This window comes from Salmo salar, chromosome 20 (genome assembly GCF_965601325.2).
Source record: "Salmo salar chromosome 20, fSalSal1, whole genome shotgun sequence".
In the NCBI taxonomy this organism is placed as follows: Eukaryota; Metazoa; Chordata; class Actinopteri; order Salmoniformes; family Salmonidae; genus Salmo; species Salmo salar.
Window position 1 is genome coordinate 79,384,984 of NC_138310.1, and position 23,952 is coordinate 79,408,935.

At 53.1% G+C, this 23,952-nt stretch overlaps 1 protein-coding gene across 1 annotated transcript in view; it reads left to right on the forward strand.

Annotated features, from left to right (window-relative positions):
* The window catches only part of LOC106591258 (guanylate cyclase soluble subunit alpha-2), a 140,918-nt gene that overhangs the window by 11,134 nt on the left and 105,832 nt on the right, over window positions 1–23,952 (forward strand). Inside the window, exon 4 of the mRNA XM_045703993.2 lies at window positions 4,495–5,366. Within this exon, the coding sequence (XP_045559949.1) occupies window positions 4,495–5,366 (872 nt within the window). The remainder of the gene's footprint in view (window positions 1–4,494; window positions 5,367–23,952) is intronic.

Consider the following 23,952-nt stretch of genomic DNA (forward strand, 5'->3'; position numbering starts at 1 on the left):
TCTCTACTTCTCTCCCTCCATCTACCTCCTTCTCTCCATCTCTCTCTCTCCCTCCCTCCATCTCAATCTACCTCCCTCCCTCCATCTCTCTATCTTCGTTGCACTACATTCCTCCCTCCCTCCGTCTCTCTCTACCTCCCCCTCAATCTCTCTCTACACTTCTCCCTCCATCTCTCTCTGCCTCCCTCGCTCTACCTTTCTCCCTCTTCATCCCTCCCTCCATCTCCCTCCCTCCCTTCATCTCTCTACATCCCCCCTCCATCGCTCTCTACCTCCCACCCTCCATCTCTCTATACCTTCCAACCTCCCTCTACCTCACTCCCTCCATCTCCCTCTACCTCACTCCCTCATCTACCTCTCTCCCTCCCTCCATCTCCCTCTACCTTCCTCCATCTACTTCTACCTCCTTCTGTCTGTCTACCTCCCTCCCACCATGTCTCTCTACCTCCCTCCCACCATGTCTCTCTACCTCCCTCTCTCCATGTCTCTCTACCTCCCTCTCTCCATCTCTCTCTACCTCCCTCTCTCCATGTCTCTCTACCTCCCTCTCTCCATGTCTCTCTACCTCCCCCCCTCCATCTCTCTCTACCTCCCTCTCTCCATGTCTCTCTACCTCCCTCTCTCCATCTCTCTCTACCTCCCTCTCTCCATCTCTCTCTACCTCCCTCTCTCCATCTCTCTCTACCTCCCTCTCTCCATGTCTCTCTACCTCCCTCTCTCCATCTCTCTCTACCTCCCTCTCTCCATGTCTCTCTACCTCCCTCTCTCCATGTCTCTCTACCTCCCTCTCTCCATCTCTCTCTACCTCCCTCTCTCCATGTCTCTCTACCTCCCTCTCTCCATGTCTCTCTACCTCCCTCTCTCCATGTCTCTCTACCTCCCTCTCTCCATGTCTCTCTACCTCCCTCTCTCCATGTCTCTCTACCTCCCTCTCTCCATCTCTCTCTACCTCCCTCCCTCTCTCCATCTCTCTCTACCTCCCTCTCTCCATGTCTCTCTACCTCCCTCTCTCCATCTCTCTCTACCTCCCTCTCTCCATGTCTCTCTACTTCCCTCTCTCCATGTCTCTCTACCTCCCTCTCTCCATGTCTCTCTACCTCCCTCTCTCCATGTCTCTCTACCTCCCTCTCTCCATGTCTCTCTACCTCCCTCTCTCCATGTCTCTCTACCTCCCTCTCTCCATGTCTCTCTACCTCCCTCCCTCCATCTCTCTCTACCTCCCTCTCTCCATGTCTCTCTACCTCCCTCTCTCCATGTCTCTCTACCTCCCTCTCTCCATCTCTCTCTACCTCCCTCTCTCCATGTCTCTCTACCTCCCTCTCTCCATGTCTCTCTACCTCCCTCTCTCCATGTCTCTCTACCTCCCTCTCTCCATGTCTCTCTACCTCCCTCTCTGCATGTCTCTCTACCTCCCTCTCTCCATGTCTCTCTACCTCCCTCTCTCCATGTCTCTCTACCTCCCTCTCTCCATCTCTCTCTACCTCCCTCTCTCCATCTCTCTCTACCTCCCTCTCTCCATGTCTCTCTACCTCCCTCTCTCCATGTCTCTCTACCTCCCTCTCTCCATGTCTCTCTACCTCCCTCCCTCCATCTCTCTCTACCTCCCTCTCTCCATCTCTCTCTACCTCCCTCTCTCCATCTCTCTCTACCTCCCTCTCTCCATGTCTCTCTACCTCCCTCTCTCCATGTCTCTCTACCTCCCTCTCTCCATCTCTCTCTACCTCCCTCTCTCCATGTCTCTCTACCTCCCTCTCTCCATGTCTCTCTACCTCCCTCTCTCCATGTCTCTCTACCTCCCCCCCTCCATCTCTCTCTACCTCCCTCTCTCCATGTCTCTCTACCTCCCTCTCTCCATGTCTCTCTACCTCCCTCCCTCCATCTCTCTCTACCTCCCTCTCTCCATGTCTCTCTACCTCCCTCTCTCCATGTCTCTCTACCTCCCTCTCTCCATCTCTCTCTACCTCCCTCTCTCCATGTCTCTCTACCTCCCTCTCTCCATGTCTCTCTACCTCCCTCTCTCCATGTCTCTCTACCTCCCTCTCTCCATGTCTCTCTACCTCCCTCTCTCCATGTCTCTCTACCTCCCTCTCTCCATGTCTCTCTACCTCCCTCTCTCCATGTCTCTCTACCTCCCTCTCTCCATGTCTCTCTACCTCCCTCTCTCCATGTCTCTCTACCTCCCTCTCTCCATGTCTCTCTACCTCCCTCTCTCCATGTCTCTCTACCTCCCTCTCTCCATGTCTCTCTACCTCCCTCTCTCCATGTCTCTCTACCTCCCTCTCTCCATGTCTCTCTACCTCCCCCCCTCCATCTCTCTCTACCTCCCTCTCTCCATCTCTCTCTACCTCCCTCTCTCCATGTCTCTCTACCTCCCTCTCTCCATGTCTCTCTACCTCCCTCCCTCCATGTCTCTCTACCTCCCTCTCTCCATGTCTCTCTACCTCCCTCTCTCCATGTCTCTCTACCTCCCTCTCTCCATGTCTCTCTACCTCCCTCTCTCCATGTCTCTCTACCTCCCTCTCTCCATGTCTCTCTACCTCCCTCTCTCATGTCTCTCTACCTCCCTCTCTCCATGTCTCTCTACCTCCCTCTCTCCATCTCTCTCTACCTCCCTCTCTCCATGTCTCTCTACCTCCCTCCCTCCCTCCATCTCTCTCTACCTCCCTCTCTCCATCTCTCTCTACCTCCCTCTCTCCATGTCTCTCTACCTCCCTCCCTCCATCTCTCTCTACCTCGCTCCCTCCATCTCTCTCTACCCCCCTCTCTCCATCGCTGTCTCAGCCGTGACATGCCTGTAAATGTCAGCATGCTCTTCACCATACCCTCATTACCTAACCCACCTGTGTGTGTGTGTGTGTGTGTGTGTGTGTGTGTGTGTGTGTGTGTGTGTGTGTGTGTGTGTGTGTGTGTGTGTGTGTGTGTGTGTGTGTGTGTGTGTGTGTGTGTGTGTGTGTGTGTGTGGTTTGTCGTTTTTTGTGTGTTGTCCAGCCTGTTGTGTTCTCTCTGTTTGTTATGCATCAGGGTTGACTGATCAGTCAGAAAAACAGCAGCTGTGTGTGTGTATGTGCTCTAAAGCTGACTCAAGATCAGTGTTCTGCTCTGCTTGTCCTTCACAGTAAATAACTCCCTACAGCCCAGCCATGGCACTCCAGCTGTGTTCGTTTACTTTGATGTTGTGGTTGTGTTGTCCTTATGTTGTCCTGAGGTTGTGGTTGTGTTGTCCTTACGGTGTCCTGAGGTTGTGGTTGTGTTGTCCTTACGGTGTCCTGAGGTTGTTGTTGTGTTGTCCTTATGTTGTCCTGAGGTTGTTGTTGTGTTGTCCTTATGTTGTCCTGAGGTTGTGGTTGTGTTGTCCTTACGGTGACCTGAGGTTGTGGTTGTGTTGTCCTTATGTTGTCCTGAGGTTGTTGTTGTGTTGTCCTTATGTTGTCCTGAGGTTGTTGTTGTGTTGTCCTGAGGTTGTGGTTGTGTTGTCCTTACGGTGTCCTGAGGTTGTTGTTGTGTTGTCCTTACGTTGTCCTGAGGTTGTTGTTGTGTTGTCCTTATGTTGTCCTGAGGTTGTGGTTGTGTTGTCCTTACGGTGTCCTGAGGTTGTGGTTGTGTTGTCCTTACGTTGTCCTGAGGTTGTTGTTGTGTTGTCCTTACGTTGTCCTGAGGTTGTGGTTGTGTTGTCCTTACGGTGTCCTGTGGTTGTGTTGTCCTTATGTTGTCCTGAGGTTGTTGTTGTGTTGTCCTTATGTTGTCCTGAGGTTGTGGTTGTGTTGTCCTTACGTTGTCCTGAGGTTGTGGTTGTGTTGTCCTTACAGTGACCTGAGGTTGTTGTTGTGTTGTCCTTATGTTGTCCTGAGGTTGTGGTTGTGTTGTCCTCACGGTGTCCTGAGGTTGTGGTTGTGTTGTTCTTACGTTGTCCTGAGGTTGTTGTTGTGTTGCCCTTACGTTGTCCTGAGGTTGTGGTTGTGTTGCCCTTACGTTGTCCTGAGGTTGTGGTTGTGTTGTCCTTACGGTGTCCTGAGGTTGTTGTTGTGTTGTCCTTATGTTGTCCTGAGGTTGTGGTTGTGTTGTCCTTATGTTGTCCTGAGGTTGTGGTTGTTGTCCTCACGGTGTCCTGAGATTGTGGTTGTGTTGTTCTTACGTTGTCCTGAGGTTGTTGTTGTGTTGTCCTTACGTTGTCCTGAGGTTGTGGTTGTGTTGCCCTTACGTTGTCCTGAGGTTGTGGTTGTGTTGTCCTTACGGTGTCCTGAGGTTGTTGTTGTGTTGTCCTTATGTTGTCCTGAGGTTGTTGTTGTGTTGTCCTCACGGTGTCCTGAGATTGTGGTTGTGTTGTTCTTACGTTGCCCTGAGGTTTGTGGTTGTGTTGTCCTTATGTTGTCCTGAGGTTGTGGTTGTGTTGTCCTTACGGTGTCCTGAGGTTGGTGTGTTGTCCTTATGTTGTCCTGAGGTTGTGGTTGTGTTGTCCTTACGTTGTCCTGATGTTCTGGTGGTGCTGTGTTCTAGGTGTGCGGTTCTGTGAGCTGAGGGAGCGTTTCGGGGAGGAGTTCTTCGGTCTGTGTTTCGAGGAGAATGAGCGGGTTCTAAGAGCGGTGGGAGGGAACCTGCAGGACTTCTTTAACGGCTTTGACGCCATCTTAGAACACATCAGAACCTCGACCGGACGCCGCGCCTCTTCAGAGAGCCCCTCCTTTCAATGCAAAGACCCTCACGAGGAGGAGAGAGGAGGAGGAGGAGGAAGGGAGAGGGTGGGAGGAAAGCTTCTCCTCCTCCACTGCTTTAACCCCGCCCCTGTCGTGGGATTGGCTATGCCTGGTCTGATCCGAGCCGTCGCACGCCGAATCTTCCACTCCCAAGTTGTGGTGAAGGAAGCCGCTCCCCTAGCGCCCTTGTTGCCCAATGAGGACGCAGAACATTCAGGAGGAGACTCCCCCCCTACACCGACCCCCTCTCCTTCCGCGTCTCCATCACCCCCTTCCCCGTCTGCCCCTGTCTGCCTCTCCTTCCTCATCAGAGAAACCTCACCCTCCCCTCCCTACATCCCTCCCTCCTCTGTCACTCTTCCAACAGAGACCTCCAAGCAGACCCTCCCGCCCCTCTCCCTCTCCCCCACTGACCTGCGTATCGGTCCAGCAACATTCTGCAGGGCCTTCCCCTTCCACCTGGTGTTAGGCCCCAGCATGGAGCTGCTGCAGCTAGGGGAAGGTCTGAGAAGGCAGGCACGGATCGAGCCTCACCGGACCCTCTCCTTCAGGGACTGCTTTGAGATTATCTCCCCCAGGATCCCGCCCACCTTCCAGGCCATATTGCTGCGCCTGGCCTCCCCTTTCACCATCCGCACCCGGCCAGACTGCTCCCAGTCAGGCACCAAGGAGAAGGTATTTATGTACTGTGTGTGTGTGTGTGTGTGTGTGTGTGTGTGTGTGTGTGTGTGTGTGTGTGTGTGTGTGTGTGGGCGCATCAGAAAAAGAGGCTAAAATGGTCCTGTTGTATAACATCCTCTATCTACAGTCTCCCCTGTCAGCAAGCTACACACACTGCTCTCTCCGTCCTCTATCTACAGTCTCCCCTGTCAGCAAGCTACACACACTGCTCTCTCCGTCCTCTATCTACAGTCTCCCCTGTCAGCAAGCTACACACACTGCTCTCTCCGTCCTCTATCTACAGTCTCCCCTGTCAGCAAGCTACACACACTGCTCTCTCCGTCCTCTATCTACAGTCTCCCCTGTCAGCAAGCTACACACACTGCTCTCTCCGTCCTCTATCTACAGTCTCCCCTGTCAGCAAGCTACACACACTGCTCTCTCCGTCCTCTATCTACAGTCTCCCCTGTCAGCAAGCTACACACACTGCTCTCTCCGTCCTCTATCTACAGTCTCCCCTGTCAGCAAGCTACACACACTGCTCTCTCCGTCCTCTATCTACAGTCTCCCCTGTCAGCAAGCTACACACACTGCTCTCTCCGTCCTCTATCTACAGTCTCCCCTGTCAGCAAGCTACACACACTGCTCTCTCCGTCCTCTATCTACAGTCTCCCCTGTCAGCAAGCTACACACACTGCTCTCTCCATCCTCTATCTACAGTCTCCCATGTCAGCAAGCTACACACACTGCTCTCTCCATCCTCTATCTACAGTCTCCCCTGTCAGCAAGCTACGCACACTGCTCTCTCCGTCCTCTATCTACAGTCTCCCCTGTCAGCAAGCTACGCACACTGCTCTCTCCGTCCTCTATCTACAGTCTCCCCTGTCAGCAAGCTACACACACTGCTCTCTCCATCCTCTATCTACACTCTCCCCTGTCAGCAAGCTACACACACTGCTCTCTCCATCCTCTATCTACAGTCTCCCCTGTCAGCAAGCTACACACACTGCTCTCTCCGTCCTCTATCTACAGTCTCCCCTGTCAGCAAGCTACACACACTGCTCTCTCCGTCCTCTATCTACAGTCTCCCCTGTCAGCAAGCTACACACACTGCTCTCTCCGTCCTCTATCTACAGTCTCCCCTGTCAGCAAGCTACACACACTGCTCTCTCCGTCCTCTATCTACAGTCTCCCCTGTCAGCAAGCTACACACACTGCTCTCTCCGTCCTCTATCTACAGTCTCCCCTGTCAGCAAGCTACACACACTGCTCTCTCCGTCCTCTATCTACAGTCTCCCCTGTCAGCAAGCTACACACACTGCTCTCTCGGTCCTCTATCTACAGTCTCCCCTGTCAGCAAGCTACACACACTGCTCTCTCGGTCCTCTATCTACAGTCTCCCCTGTCAGCAAGCTACACACACTGCTCTCTCCGTCCTCTATCTACAGTCTCCCCTGTCAGCAAGCTACACACACTGCTCTCTCCGTCCTCTATCTACAGTCTCCCCTGTCAGCAAGCTACACACACTGCTCTCTCCGTCCTCTATCTACAGTCTCCCCTGTCAGCAAGCTACACACACTGCTCTCTCCATCCTCTATCTACAGTCTCCCATGTCAGCAAGCTACACACACTGCTCTCTCCATCCTCTATCTACAGTCTCCCCTGTCAGCAAGCTACGCACACTGCTCTCTCCGTCCTCTATCTACAGTCTCCCCTGTCAGCAAGCTACGCACACTGCTCTCTCCGTCCTCTATCTACAGTCTCCCCTGTCAGCAAGCTACACACACTGCTCTCTCCATCCTCTATCTACACTCTCCCCTGTCAGCAAGCTACACACACTGCTCTCTCCATCCTCTATCTACAGTCTCCCCTGTCAGCAAGCTACACACACTGCTCTCTCCGTCCTCTATCTACAGTCTCCCCTGTCAGCAAGCTACACACACTGCTCTCTCCATCCTCTATCTACAGTCTCCCCTGTCAGCAAGCTACACACACTGTTCTCTCCATCCTCTATCTACAGTCTCCCCTGTCAGCAAGCTACACACACTGCTCTCTCCGTCCTCTATCTACAGTCTCCCCTGTCAGCAAGCTACACACACTGCTCTCTCCATCCTCTATCTACAGTCTCCCCTGTCAGCAAGCTACACACACTGCTCTCTCCATCCTCTATCTACAGTCTCCCCTGTCAGCAAGCTACACACACTGCTCTCTCCGTCCTCTATCTACAGTCTCCCCTGTCAGCAAGCTACACACACTGCTCTCTCCATCCTCTATCTACAGTCTCCCCTGTCAACAAGCTACACACACTGCTCTCTCCATCCTCTATCTACAGTCTCCCCTGTCAGCAAGCTACACACACTGCTCTCTCCATCCTCTATCTACAGTCTCCCCTGTCAGCAAGCTACACACACTGTTCTCTCCATCCGCTATCTACAGTCTCCCCTGTCAGCAAGCTACACACACTGCTCTCTCCGTCCTCTATCTACAGTCTCCCCTGTCAGCAAGCTACACACACTGCTCTCTCCATCCTCTATCTACAGTCTCCCCTGTCAGCAAGCTACACACACTGCTCTCTCCATCCTCTATCTACAGTCTCCCCTGTCAGCAAGCTACACACACTGCTCTCTCCGTCCTCTATCTACAGTCTCCCCTGTCAGCAAGCTGCACACACTGCTCTCTCCGTCCTCTATCTACAGTCTCCCCTGTCAGCAAGCTACACACACTGCTCTCTCCATCCTCTATCTACAGTCTCCCCTGTCAACAAGCTACACACACTGCTCTCTCCATCCTCTATCTACAGTCTCCCCTGTCAGCAAGCTACACACACTGCTCTCTCCATCCTCTATCTACAGTCTCCCCTGTCAGCAAGCTACACACACTGCTCTCTCCATCCTCTATCTACAGTCTCCCCTGTCAGCAAGCTACACACACTGCTCTCTCCATCCTCTATCTACAGTCTCCCCTGTCAGCAAGCTACACACACTGCTCTCTCCGTCCTCTATCTACAGTCTCCCCTGTCAGCAAGCTACACACACTGCTCTCTCCGTCCTCTATCTACAGTCTCCCCTGTCAGCAAGCTACACACACTGCTCTCTCCGTCCTCTATCTACAGTCTCCCCTGTCAGCAAGCTACACACACTGCTCTCTCCGTCCTCTATCTACAGTCTCCCCTGTCAGCAAGCTACACACACTGCTCTCTCCGTCCTCTATCTACAGTCTCCCCTGTCAGCAAGCTACACACACTGCTCTCTCCATCCTCTATCTACAGTCTCCCATGTCAGCAAGCTACACACACTGCTCTCTCCATCCTCTATCTACAGTCTCCCCTGTCAGCAAGCTACGCACACTGCTCTCTCCGTCCTCTATCTACAGTCTCCCCTGTCAGCAAGCTACGCACACTGCTCTCTCCGTCCTCTATCTACAGTCTCCCCTGTCAGCAAGCTACACACACTGCTCTCTCCATCCTCTATCTACACTCTCCCCTGTCAGCAAGCTACACACACTGCTCTCTCCATCCTCTATCTACAGTCTCCCCTGTCAGCAAGCTACACACACTGCTCTCTCCGTCCTCTATCTACAGTCTCCCCTGTCAGCAAGCTACACACACTGCTCTCTCCGTCCTCTATCTACAGTCTCCCCTGTCAGCAAGCTACACACACTGCTCTCTCCGTCCTCTATCTACAGTCTCCCCTGTCAGCAAGCTACACACACTGCTCTCTCCGTCCTCTATCTACAGTCTCCCCTGTCAGCAAGCTACACACACTGCTCTCTCCGTCCTCTATCTACAGTCTCCCCTGTCAGCAAGCTACACACACTGCTCTCTCGGTCCTCTATCTACAGTCTCCCCTGTCAGCAAGCTACACACACTGCTCTCTCGGTCCTCTATCTACAGTCTCCCCTGTCAGCAAGCTACACACACTGCTCTCTCCGTCCTCTATCTACAGTCTCCCCTGTCAGCAAGCTACACACACTGCTCTCTCCGTCCTCTATCTACAGTCTCCCCTGTCAGCAAGCTACACACACTGCTCTCTCCGTCCTCTATCTACAGTCTCCCCTGTCAGCAAGCTACACACACTGCTCTCTCCGTCCTCTATCTACAGTCTCCCCTGTCAGCAAGCTACACACACTGCTCTCTCCATCCTCTATCTACAGTCTCCCATGTCAGCAAGCTACACACACTGCTCTCTCCATCCTCTATCTACAGTCTCCCCTGTCAGCAAGCTACGCACACTGCTCTCTCCGTCCTCTATCTACAGTCTCCCCTGTCAGCAAGCTACGCACACTGCTCTCTCCGTCCTCTATCTACAGTCTCCCCTGTCAGCAAGCTACACACACTGCTCTCTCCATCCTCTATCTACACTCTCCCCTGTCAGCAAGCTACACACACTGCTCTCTCCATCCTCTATCTACAGTCTCCCCTGTCAGCAAGCTACACACACTGCTCTCTCCGTCCTCTATCTACAGTCTCCCCTGTCAGCAAGCTACACACACTGCTCTCTCCATCCTCTATCTACAGTCTCCCCTGTCAGCAAGCTACACACACTGTTCTCTCCATCCTCTATCTACAGTCTCCCCTGTCAGCAAGCTACACACACTGCTCTCTCCGTCCTCTATCTACAGTCTCCCCTGTCAGCAAGCTACACACACTGCTCTCTCCATCCTCTATCTACAGTCTCCCCTGTCAGCAAGCTACACACACTGCTCTCTCCATCCTCTATCTACAGTCTCCCCTGTCAGCAAGCTACACACACTGCTCTCTCCGTCCTCTATCTACAGTCTCCCCTGTCAGCAAGCTACACACACTGCTCTCTCCATCCTCTATCTACAGTCTCCCCTGTCAACAAGCTACACACACTGCTCTCTCCATCCTCTATCTACAGTCTCCCCTGTCAGCAAGCTACACACACTGCTCTCTCCATCCTCTATCTACAGTCTCCCCTGTCAGCAAGCTACACACACTGTTCTCTCCATCCGCTATCTACAGTCTCCCCTGTCAGCAAGCTACACACACTGCTCTCTCCGTCCTCTATCTACAGTCTCCCCTGTCAGCAAGCTACACACACTGCTCTCTCCATCCTCTATCTACAGTCTCCCCTGTCAGCAAGCTACACACACTGCTCTCTCCATCCTCTATCTACAGTCTCCCCTGTCAGCAAGCTACACACACTGCTCTCTCCGTCCTCTATCTACAGTCTCCCCTGTCAGCAAGCTGCACACACTGCTCTCTCCGTCCTCTATCTACAGTCTCCCCTGTCAGCAAGCTACACACACTGCTCTCTCCGTCCTCTATCTACAGTCTCCCCTGTCAGCAAGCTACACACACTGCTCTCTCCATCCTCTATCTACAGTCTCCCCTGTCAGCAAGCTACACACACTGTTCTCTCCATCCTCTATCTACAGTCTCCCCTGTCAGCAAGCTACACACACTGCTCTCTCCGTCCTCTATCTACAGTCTCCCCTGTCAGCAAGCTACACACACTGCTCTCTCCATCCTCTATCTACAGTCTCCCCTGTCAGCAAGCTACACACACTGCTCTCTCCATCCTCTATCTACAGTCTCCCCTGTCAGCAAGCTACACACACTGCTCTCTCCGTCCTCTATCTACAGTCTCCCCTGTCAGCAAGCTACACACACTGCTCTCTCCATCCTCTATCTACAGTCTCCCCTGTCAACAAGCTACACACACTGCTCTCTCCATCCTCTATCTACAGTCTCCCCTGTCAGCAAGCTACACACACTGCTCTCTCCATCCTCTATCTACAGTCTCCCCTGTCAGCAAGCTACACACACTGTTCTCTCCATCCGCTATCTACAGTCTCCCCTGTCAGCAAGCTACACACACTGCTCTCTCCGTCCTCTATCTACAGTCTCCCCTGTCAGCAAGCTACACACACTGCTCTCTCCATCCTCTATCTACAGTCTCCCCTGTCAGCAAGCTACACACACTGCTCTCTCCATCCTCTATCTACAGTCTCCCCTGTCAGCAAGCTACACACACTGCTCTCTCCGTCCTCTATCTACAGTCTCCCCTGTCAGCAAGCTGCACACACTGCTCTCTCCGTCCTCTATCTACAGTCTCCCCTGTCAGCAAGCTACACACACTGCTCTCTCCATCCTCTATCTACAGTCTCCCCTGTCAACAAGCTACACACACTGCTCTCTCCATCCTCTATCTACAGTCTCCCCTGTCAGCAAGCTACACACACTGCTCTCTCCATCCTCTATCTACAGTCTCCCCTGTCAGCAAGCTACACACACTGCTCTCTCCATCCTCTATCTACAGTCTCCCCTGTCAGCAAGCTACACACACTGCTCTCTCCATCCTCTATCTACAGTCTCCCCTGTCAGCAAGCTACACACACTGCTCTCTCCGTCGTCTATCTACAGTCTCCCCTGTCAGCAAGCTACACACACTGCTCTCTCCGTCCTCTATCTACAGTCTCCCCTGTCAGCAAGCTACACACACTGCTCTCTCCATCCTCTATCTACAGTCTCCCCTGTCAGCAAGCTACACACACTGCTCTCTCCATCCTCTATCTACAGTCTCCCCTGTCAGCAAGCTACACACACTGCTCTCTCCATCCTCTATCTACAGTCTCCCCTGTCAGCAAGCTACACACACTGCTCTCTCCATCCTCTATCTACAGTCTCCCCTGTCAGCAAGCTACACACACTGCTCTCTCCGTCCTCTATCTACAGTCTCCCCTGTCAGCAAGCTACACACACTGCTCTCTCCATCCTCTATCTACAGTCTCCCCTGTCAGCAAGCTACACACACTGCTCTCTCCGTCCTCTATCTACAGTCTCCCCTGTCAGAGAGCTACACACACTGCTCTCTCCATCCTCTATCTACAGTCTCCCCTGTCAGCGAGCTACACACACTGCTCTCTCCGTCGTCTATCTACAGTCTCCCCTGTCAGCAAGCTACACACACTGCCCTCTCCGTCGTCTATATACAGTCTCCCCTGTCAGCAAGCTACACACACTGCTCTCTCCATCCTCTATCTACAGTCTCCCCTGTCAGCAAGCTACACACACTGCTCTCTCCGTCCTCTGTCTACAGTCTCCCCTGTCAGCAAGCTACACACACTGCTCTCTCCATCCTCTATCTACAGTCTCCCCTGTCAGCAAGCTACACACACTGCTCTCTCCATCCTCTATCTACAGTCTCCCCTGTCAGCAAGCTACACACACTGCTCTCTCCGTCCTCTATCTACAGTCTCCCCTGTCAGCAAGCTGCACACACTGCTCTCTCCGTCCTCTATCTACAGTCTCCCCTGTCAGCAAGCTACACACACTGCTCTCTCCATCCTCTATCTACAGTCTCCCCTGTCAGCAAGCTACACACACTGCTCTCTCCGTCGTCTATCTACAGTCTCCCCTGTCAGCAAGCTACACACACTGCTCTCTCCGTCCTCTATCTACAGTCTCCCCTGTCAGCAAGCTACACACACTGCTCTCTCCATCCTCTATCTACAGTCTCCCCTGTCAGCAAGCTACACACACTGCTCTCTCCATCCTCTATCTACAGTCTCCCCTGTCAGCAAGCTACACACACTGCTCTCTCCATCCTCTATCTACAGTCTCCCCTGTCAGCAAGCTACACACACTGCTCTCTCCATCCTCTATCTACAGTCTCCCCTGTCAGCAAGCTACACACACTGCTCTCTCCGTCCTCTATCTACAGTCTCCCCTGTCAGCAAGCTACACACACTGCTCTCTCCATCCTCTATCTACAGTCTCCCCTGTCAGCAAGCTACACACACTGCTCTCTCCGTCCTCTATCTACAGTCTCCCCTGTCAGAGAGCTACACACACTGCTCTCTCCATCCTCTATCTACAGTCTCCCCTGTCAGCGAGCTACACACACTGCTCTCTCCGTCGTCTATCTACAGTCTCCCCTGTCAGCAAGCTACACACACTGCCCTCTCCGTCGTCTATATACAGTCTCCCCTGTCAGCAAGCTACACACACTGCTCTCTCCATCCTCTATCTACAGTCTCCCCTGTCAGCAAGCTACACACACTGCTCTCTCCGTCCTCTGTCTACAGTCTCCCCTGTCAGCAAGCTACACACACTGCTCTCTCCATCCTCTATCTACAGTCTCCCCTGTCAGCAAGCTACACACACTGCTCTCTCCATCCTCTATCTACAGTCTCCCCTGTCAGCAAGCTACACACACTGCTCTCTCCGTCCTCTATCTACAGTCTCCCCTGTCAGCAAGCTGCACACACTGCTCTCTCCGTCCTCTATCTACAGTCTCCCCTGTCAGCAAGCTACACACACTGCTCTCTCCGTCCTCTATCTACAGTCTCCCCTGTCAGCAAGCTACACACACTGCTCTCTCCATCCTCTATCTACAGTCTCCCCTGTCAGCAAGCTACACACACTGCTCTCTCCGTCCTCTATCTACAGTCTCCCCTGTCAGAGAGCTACACACACTGCTCTCTCCATCCTCTATCTACAGTCTCCCCTGTCAGCGAGCTACACACACTGCTCTCTCCGTCGTCTATCTACAGTCTCCCCTGTCAGCAAGCTACACACACTGCCCTCTCCGTCGTCTATATACAGTCTCCCCTGTCAGCAAGCTACACACACTGCTCTCTCCGTCCTCTATCTACAGTCTCCCCTGTCAGCAAGCTCCACACACTGCTCTCTCCGTCGTCTATCTACAGTCTCCCCTGTCAGCAAGCTACACACACTGCTCTCTCCGTCCTCTATCTACAGTCTCCCCTGTCAGCAAGCTACACACACTGCTCTCTCCGTCCTCTATCTACAGTCTCCCCTGTCAGCAAGCTACACACACTGCTCTCTCCGTCCTCTATCTACAGTCTCCCCTGTCAGCAAGCTACACACACTGCTCTCTCCGTCCTCTATCTACAGTCTCCCCTGTCAGCAAGCTACACACACTGCTCTCTCCGTCCTCTATCTACAGTCTCCCCTGTCAGCAAGCTACACACACTGCTCTCTCCATCCTCTATCTACAGTCTCCCCTGTCAGCAAGCTACACACACTGCTCTCTCCGTCCTCTATCTACAGTCTCCCCTGTCAGCAAGCTACACACACTGCTCTCTCCGTCCTCTATCTACAGTCTCCCCTGTCAGCAAGCTACACACACTGCTCTCTCCGTCCTCTATCTACAGTCTCCCCTGTCAGCAAGCTACACACACTGCTCTCTCCGTCCTCTATCTACAGTCTCCCCTGTCAGCAAGCTACACACACTGCTCTCTCCATCCTCTATCTACAGTCTCCCCTGTCAGCAAGCTACACACACTGCTCTCTCCGTCCTCTATCTACAGTCTCCCCTGTCAGCAAGCTACACACACTGCTCTCTCCGTCCTCTATCTACAGTCTCCCCTGTCAGCAAGCTACACACACTGCTCTCTCCGTCCTCTATCTACAGTCTCCCCTGTCAGCAAGCTACACACACTGCTCTCTCCGTCCTCTATCTACAGTCTCCCCTGTCAGCAAGCTACACACACTGCTCTCTCCGTCCTCTATCTACAGTCTCCCCTGTCAGCAAGCTACACACACTGCTCTCTCCGTCCTCTATCTACAGTCTCCCCTGTCAGCAAGCTACACACACTGCTCTCTCCGTCCTCTATCTACAGTCTCCCCTGTCAGCAAGCTACACACACTGCTCTCTCCGTCCTCTATCTACAGTCTCCCGTCAGCAAGCTACACACACTGCTCTCTCCATCCTCTATCTACAGTCTCCCCTGTCAGCAAGCTACACACACTGCTCTCTCCGTTCTCTATCTACAGTCTCCCCTGTCAGCAAGCTACACACACTGCTCTCTCCGTCCTCTATCTACAGTCTCCCCTGTCAGCAAGCTACACACACTGCTCTCTCCATCCTCTATCTACAGTCTCCCCTGTCAGCAAGCTACACACACTGCTCTCTCCATCCTCTATCTACAGTCTCCCCTGTCAGCAAGCTACACACACTGCTCTCTCCATCCTCTATCTACATTCTCCCCTGTCAGCAAGCTACACACACTGCTCTCTCCATCCTCTATCTACAGTCTCCCGTCAGCAAGCTACACACACTGCTCTCTCCGTCCTCTATCTACAGTCTCCCCTGTCAGCAAGCTACACACACTGCTCTCTCCATCTTCTATCTACAGTCTCCCCTGTCAGCAAGCTACACACACTGCTCTCTCCGTCGTCTATCTACAGTCTCCCCTGTCAGCAAGCTACACACACTGCTCTCTCCGTCCTCTATCTACAGTCTCCCCTGTCAGCAAGCTACACACACTGCTCTCTCCATCTTCTATCTACAGTCTCCCCTGTCAGCAAGCTACACACACTGCTCTCTCCGTCCTCTATCTACAGTCTCCCCTGTCAGCAAGCTACACACACTGCTCTCTCCATCCTCTATCTACAGTCTCCCCTGTCAGCAAGCTACACACACTGCTCTCTCCGTCGTCTATCTACAGTCTCCCCTGTCAGCAAGCTACACACACTGCCCTCTCCGTCGTCTATATACAGTCTCCCCTGTCAGCAAGCTACACACACTGCTCTCTCCGTCCTCTATCTACAGTCTCCCCTGTCAGCAAGCTACACACACTGCTCTCTCCATCCTCTATCTACAGTCTCCCATGTCAGCAAGCTACACACACTGCTCTCTCCGTCCTCTATCTACAGTCTCCCCTGTCAGCAAGCTACACACACTGCTCTCTCCGTCCTCTATCTACAGTCTCCCCTGTCAGCAAGCTACGCACACTGCTCTCTCCGTCCTCTATCTACAGTCTCCCCTGTCAGCAAGCTACGCACACTGCTCTCTCCGTCCTCTATCTACAGTCTCCCCTGTCAGCAAGCTACACACACTGCTCTCTCCATCCTCTATCTACAGTCTCCCCTGTCAGCAAGCTACACACACTGCTCTCTCCGTCCTCTATCTACAGTCTCCCCTGTCAGCAAGCTACACACACTGCTCTCTCCGTCCTCTATCTACAGTCTCCCCTGTCAGCAAGCTACACACACTGCTCTCTCCGTTCTCTATCTACAGTCTCCCCTGTCAGCAAGCTACACACACTGCTCTCTCCATCCTCTATCTACAGTCTCCCCTGTCAGCAAGCTACACACACTGCTCTCTCCGTCCTCTATCTACAGTCTCCTCTGTCAGCAAGCTACACACACTGCTCTCTCCATCCTCTATCTACAGTCTCCCCTGTCAGCAAGCTGCACACACTGCTCTCTCCATCCTCTATCTACAGTCTCCCCTGTCAGCAAGCTACACACACTGCTCTCTCCGTCCTCTATCTACAGTCTCCCCTGTCAGCAAGCTGCACACACTGCTCTCTCCGTCCTCTATCTACAGTCTCCCCTGTCAGCAAGCTACACACACTGCTCTCTCCATCCTCTATCTACAGTCTCCCCTGTCAGCAAGCTACACACACTGCTCTCTCCATCCTCTATCTACAGTCTCCCGTCAGCAAGCTACACACACTGCTCTCTCCGTCCTCTATCTACAGTCTCCCCTGTCAGCAAGCTACACACACTGCTCTCTCCATCTTCTATCTACAGTCTCCCCTGTCAGCAAGCTACACACACTGCTCTCTCCGTCGTCTATCTACAGTCTCCCCTGTCAGCAAGCTACACACACTGCTCTCTCCGTCCTCTATCTACAGTCTCCCCTGTCAGCAAGCTACACACACTGCTCTCTCCATCTTCTATCTACAGTCTCCCCTGTCAGCAAGCTACACACACTGCTCTCTCCGTCGTCTATCTACAGTCTCCCCTGTCAGCAAGCTACACACACTGCTCTCTCCGTCCTCTATCTACAGTCTCCCCTGTCAGCAAGCTACACACACTGCTCTCTCCGTCCTCTATCTACAGTCTCCCCTGTCAGCAAGCTACACACACTGCTCTCTCCATCCTCTATCTACAGTCTCCCCTGTCAGCAAGCTACACACACTGCTCTCTCCGTCCTCTATCTACAGTCTCCTCTGTCAGCAAGCTACACACACTGCTCTCTCCATCCTCTATCTACAGTCTCCCCTGTCAGCAAGCTGCACACACTGCTCTCTCCATCCTCTATCTACAGTCTCCCCTGTCAGCAAGCTACACACACTGCTCTCTCCGTCCTCTATCTGCAGTCTCCCCTGTCAGCAAGCTGCACACACTGCTCTCTCCGTCCTCTATCTACAGTCTCCCCTGTCAGCAAGCTACACACACTGCTCTCTCCATCCTCTATCTACAGTCTCCCCTGTCAGCAAGCTACACACACTGCTCTCTCCATCCTCTATCTACATTCTCCCCTGTCAGCAAGCTACACACACTGCTCTCTCCATCCTCTATCTACAGTCTCCCGTCAGCAAGCTACACACACTGCTCTCTCCGTCCTCTATCTACAGTCTCCCCTGTCAGCAAGCTACACACACTGCTCTCTCCATCTTCTATCTACAGTCTCCCCTGTCAGCAAGCTACACACACTGCTCTCTCCGTCGTCTATCTACAGTCTCCCCTGTCAGCAAGCTACACACACTGCTCTCTCCGTCCTCTATCTACAGTCTCCCATGTCAGCAAGCTACACACACTGCTCTCTCCGTCCTCTATCTACAGTCTCCCCTGTCAGCAAGCTACACACACTGCTCTCTCCGTCCTCTATCTACAGTCTCCCCTGTCAGCAAGCTACGCACACTGCTCTCTCCGTCCTCTATCTACAGTCTCCCCTGTCAGCAAGCTACACACACTGCTCTCTCCATCCTCTATCTACAGTCTCCCCTGTCAGCAAGCTACTCACACTGCTCTCTCCGTCCTCTATCTACAGTCTCCCCTGTCAGCAAGCTACACACACTGCTCTCTCCATCCTCTATCTACAGTCTCCCCTGTCAGCAAGCTACACACACTGTTCTCTCCATCCTCTATCTACAGTCTCCCCTGTCAGCAAGCTACACACACTGCTCTCTCCGTCCTCTATCTACAGTCTCCCCTGTCAGCAAGCTACACACACTGCTCTCTCCGTCCTCTGTCTACAGTCTCCCCTGTCAGCAAGCTACACACACTGCCCTCTCCGTCGTCTATCTACAGTCTCCCCTGTCAGCAAGCTACACACACTGCTCTCTCCGTCCTCTATCTACAGTCTCCCCTGTCAGCAAGCTACACACACTGCTCTCTCCGTCGTCTATCTACAGTCTCCCCTGTCAGCAAGCTACACACACTGCTCTCTCCATCCTCTATCTACAGTCTCCCCTGTCAGCAAGCTACACACACTGCTCTCTCCGTCCTCTATCTACAGTCTCCCCTGTCAGCAAGCTACACACACTGCTCTCTCCGTCCTCTATCTACAGTCTCCCCTGTCAGCAAGCTACACACACTGCTCTCTCCGTCCTCTATCTACAGTCTCCCCTGTCAGCAAGCTACACACACTGCTCTCTCCGTCCTCTATCTACAGTCTCCCGTCAGCAAGCTACACACACTGCTCTCTCCATCCTCTATCTACAGTCTCCCCTGTCAGCAAGCTACACACACTGCTCTCTCCGTTCTCTATCTACAGTCTCCCCTGTCAGCAAGCTACACACACTGCTCTCTCCGTCCTCTATCTACAGTCTCCCCTGTCAGCAAGCTACACACACTGCTCTCTCCATCCTCTATCTACAGTCTCCCCTGTCAGCAAGCTACACACACTGCTCTCTCCGTCGTCTATCTACAGTCTCCCCTGTCAGCAAGCTACACACACTGCCCTCTCCGTCGTCTATATACAGTCTCCCCTGTCAGCAAGCTACACACACTGCTCTCTCCGTCCTCTATCTACAGTCTCCCCTGTCAGCAAGCTACACACACTGCTCTCTCCATCCTCTATCTACAGTCTCCCATGTCAGCAAGCTACACACACTGCTCTCTCCGTCCTCTATCTACAGTCTCCCCTGTCAGCAAGCTACACACACTGCTCTCTCCGTCCTCTATCTACAGTCTCCCCTGTCAGCAAGCTACGCACACTGCTCTCTCCGTCCTCTATCTACAGTCTCCCCTGTCAGCAAGCTACGCACACTGCTCTCTCCGTCCTCTATCTACAGTCTCCCCTGTCAGCAAGCTACACACACTGCTCTCTCCGTCCTCTATCTACAGTCTCCCCTGTCAGCAAGCTACACACACTGCTCTCTCCGTCCTCTATCTACAGTCTCCCCTGTCAGCAAGCTACACACACTGCTCTCTCCATCCTCTATCTACAGTCTCCCCTGTCAGCAAGCTACACACACTGTTCTCTCCATCCTCTATCTACAGTCTCCCCTGTCAGCAAGCTACACACACTGCTCTCTCCGTCCTCTATCTACAGTCTCCCCTGTCAGCAAGCTACACACACTGCTCTCTCCATCCTCTGTCTACAGTCTCCCCTGTCAGCAAGCTACACACACTGCCCTCTCCGTCGTCTATCTACAGTCTCCCCTGTCAGCAAGCTACACACACTGCTCTCTCCGTCGTCTATCTACAGTCTCCCCTGTCAGCAAGCTACACACACTGCTCTCTCCGTCCTCTATCTACAGTCTCCCCTGTCAGCAAGCTACACACACTGCTCTCTCCGTCGTCTATCTACAGTCTCCCCTGTCAGCAAGCTACACACACTGCTCTCTCCATCCTCTATCTACAGTCTCCCCTGTCAGCAAGCTACACACACTGCTCTCTCCGTCCTCTATCTACAGTCTCCCCTGTCAGCAAGCTACACACACTGCTCTCTCCGTCCTCTATCTACAGTCTCCCCTGTCAGCAAGCTACACACACTGCTCTCTCCGTCCTCTATCTACAGTCTCCCCTGTCAGCAAGCTACACACACTGCTCTCTCCGTCCTCTATCTACAGTCTCCCCTGTCAGCAAGCTACACACACTGCTCTCTCCGTCCTCTATCTACAGTCTCCCCTGTCAGCAAGCTACACACACTGCTCTCTCCATCCTCTATCTACAGTCTCCCCTGTCAGCAAGCTACACACACTGCTCTCTCCGTCCTCTATCTACAGTCTCCTCTGTCAGCAAGCTACACACACTGCTCTCTCCATCCTCTATCTACAGTCTCCCCTGTCAGCAAGCTGCACACACTGCTCTCTCCATCCTCTATCTACAGTCTCCCCTGTCAGCAAGCTACACACACTGCTCTCTCCGTCCTCTATCTACAGTCTCCCCTGTCAGCAAGCTGCACACACTGCTCTCTCCGTCCTCTATCTACAGTCTCCCCTGTCAGCAAGCTACACACACTGCTCTCTCCATCCTCTATCTACAGTCTCCCCTGTCAGCAAGCTACACACACTGCTCTCTCCATCCTCTATCTACATTCTCCCCTGTCAGCAAGCTACACACACTGCTCTCTCCATCCTCTATCTACAGTCTCCCGTCAGCAAGCTACACACACTGCTCTCTCCGTCCTCTATCTACAGTCTCCCCTGTCAGCAAGCTACACACACTGCTCTCTCCGTCTTCTATCTGCAGTCTCCCCTGTCAGCAAGCTACACACACTGCTCTCTCCGTCGTCTATCTACAGTCTCCCCTGTCAGCAAGCTACACACACTGCTCTCTCCGTCCTCTATCTACAGTCTCCCCTGTCAGCAAGCTACACACACTGCTCTCTCCGTCCTCTATCTACAGTCTCCCCTGTCAGCAAGCTACACACACTGCTCTCTCCGTCCTCTATCTACAGTCTCCCCTGTCAGCAAGCTACACACACTGCTCTCTCCGTCCTCTATCTACAGTCTCCCCTGTCAGCAAGCTACACACACTGCTCTCTCCGTCCTCTATCTACAGTCTCCCCTGTCAGCAAGCTACACACACTGCTCTCTCCGTCGTCTATCTACAGTCTCCCCTGTCAGCAAGCTACACACACTGCTCTCTCCGTCCTCTATCTACAGTCTCCCCTGTCAGCAAGCTACACACACTGCTCTCTCCATCCTCTATCTACAGTCTCCCCTGTCAGCAAGCTACACACACTGCTCTCTCCATCCTCTATCTACAGTCTCCCCTGTCAGCAAGCTAAACACACTGCTCTCTCCGTCCTCTATCTACAGTCTCCCCTGTCAGCAAGCTACACACACGGCTCTCTCCGTCCTCTATCTACAGTCTCCCCTGTCAGCAAGCTACGCACACTGCTCTCTCCGTCCTCTATCTACAGTCTCCCCTGTCAGCAAGCTACACACACTGCTCTCTCCGTCCTCTCTCTACAGTCTCCCCTGTCAGCAAGCTACACACACTGCTCTCTCCGTCCTCTATCTACAGTCTCCCCTGTCAGCAAGCTACACACACTGCTCTCTCCGTCCTCTATCTACAGTCTCCCCTGTCAGCAAGCTACACACACTGCTCTCTCCATCCTCTATCTACAGTCTCCCCTGTCAGCAAGCTACACACACTGTTCTCTCCATCCTCTATCTACAGTCTCCCCTGTCAGCAAGCTACACACACTGTTCTCTCCATCCTCTATCTACAGTCTCCCCTGTCAGCAAGCTACACACACTGCCCTCTCCGTTGTCTATCTACAGTCTCCCCTGTCAGCAAGCTACACACACTGCTCTCTCCGTCCTCTATCTACAGTCTCCCCTGTCAGCAAGCTACACACACTGCTCTCTCCGTCGTCTATCTACAGTCTCCCCTGTCAGCAAGCTACACACACTGCTCTCTCCATCCTCTATCTACAGTCTCCCCTGTCAGCAAGCTACACACACTGCTCTCTCCGTCCTCTATCTACAGTCTCCCCTGTCAGCAAGCTACACACACTGCTCTCTCCGTCCTCTATCTACAGTCTCCCCTGTCAGCAAGCTACACACACTGCTCTCTCCGTCCTCTATCTACAGTCTCCCCTGTCAGCAAGCTACACACACTGCTCTCTCCGTCCTCTATCTACAGTCTCCCGTCAGCAAGCTACACACACTGCTCTCTCCATCCTCTATCTACAGTCTCCCCTGTCAGCAAGCTACACACACTGCTCTCTCCGTCCTCTATCTACAGTCTCCCCTGTCAGCAAGCTACACACACTGCTCTCTCCGTCCTCTATCTACAGTCTCCCCTGTCAGCAAGCTACACACACTGCTCTCTCCATCCTCTATCTACATTCTCCCCTGTCAGCAAGCTACACACACTGCTCTCTCCGTCCTCTATCTACAGTCTCCCGTCAGCAAGCTACACACACTGCTCTCTCCGTCCTCTATCTACAGTCTCCCCTGTCAGCAAGCTACACACACTGCTCTCTCCATCCTCTATCTACAGTCTCCCCTGTCAGCAAGCTACACACACTGCTCTCTCCGTCGTCTATCTACAGTCTCCCCTGTCAGCAAGCTACACACACTGCTCTCTCCGTCCTCTATCTACAGTCTCCCCTGTCAGCAAGCTACACACACTGCTCTCTCCATCCTCTATCTACAGTCTCCCCTGTCAGCAAGCTACACACACTGCTCTCTCCGTCCTCTATCTACAGTCTCCCCTGTCAGCAAGCTACACACACTGCTCTCTCCGTCCTCTATCTACAGTCTCCCCTGTCAGCAAGCTACACACACTGCTCTCTCCATCCTCTATCTACAGTCTCCCCTGTCAGCAAGCTAAACACACTGCTCTCTCCGTCCTCTATCTACAGTCTCCCCTGTCAGCAAGCTACACACACTGCTCTCTCCTCCTCTATCTACAGTCTCCCCTGTCAGCAAGCTACACACACTGCTCTCTCCGTCCTCTATCTACAGTCTCCCCTGTCAGCAAGCTACACACACTGCTCTCTCCATCCTCTATCTACAGTCTCCCCTGTCAGCAAGCTAAACACACTGCTCTCTCCGTCCTCTATCTACAGTCTCCCCTGTCAGCAAGCTACACACACTGCTCTCTCCTCCTCTATCTACAGTCTCCCCTGTCAGCAAGCTACACACACTGCTCTCTCCGTCCTCTATCTACAGTCTCCCCTGTCAGCAAGCTACACACACTGCTCTCTCCGTCCTCTATCTACTGTCTCCCCTGTCAGCAAGCTACACACACTGCTCTCTCCGTCCTCTGTCTACAGTCTCCCCTGTCAGCAAGCTACACACACTGCTCTCTCCGTCCTCTATCTACAGTCTCCCCTGTCAGCAAGCTACACACACTGCTCTCTCCGTCCTCTATCTACAGTCTCCCCTGTCAGCAAGCTACACACACTGCTCTCTCCGTCCTCTGTCTACAGTCTCCCCTGTCAGCAAGCTACACACACTGCTCTCTCCATCCTCTATCTACAGTCTCCCCTGTCAGCAAGCTACACACACTGCTCTCTCCATCCTCTATCTACAGTCTCCCCTGTCAACAAGCTACACACACTGCTCTCTCCATCCTCTATCTACAGTCTCCCCTGTCAACAAGCTACACACACTGCTCTCTCCATCCTCTATCTACAGTCTCCCCTGTCAGCAAGCTACACACACTGCTCTCTCCATCCTCTATCTACAGTCTCCCCTGTCAGCAAGCTACACACACTGCTCTCTCCATCCTCTATCTACAGTCTCCCCTGTCAGCAAGCTACACACACTGCTCTCTCCGTCGTCTATCTACAGTCTCCCCTGTCAGCAAGCTACACACACTGCTCTCTCCGTCCTCTATCTACAGTCTCCCCTGTCAGCAAGCTACACACACTGCTCTCTCCGTCCTCTATCTACAGTCTCCCCTGTC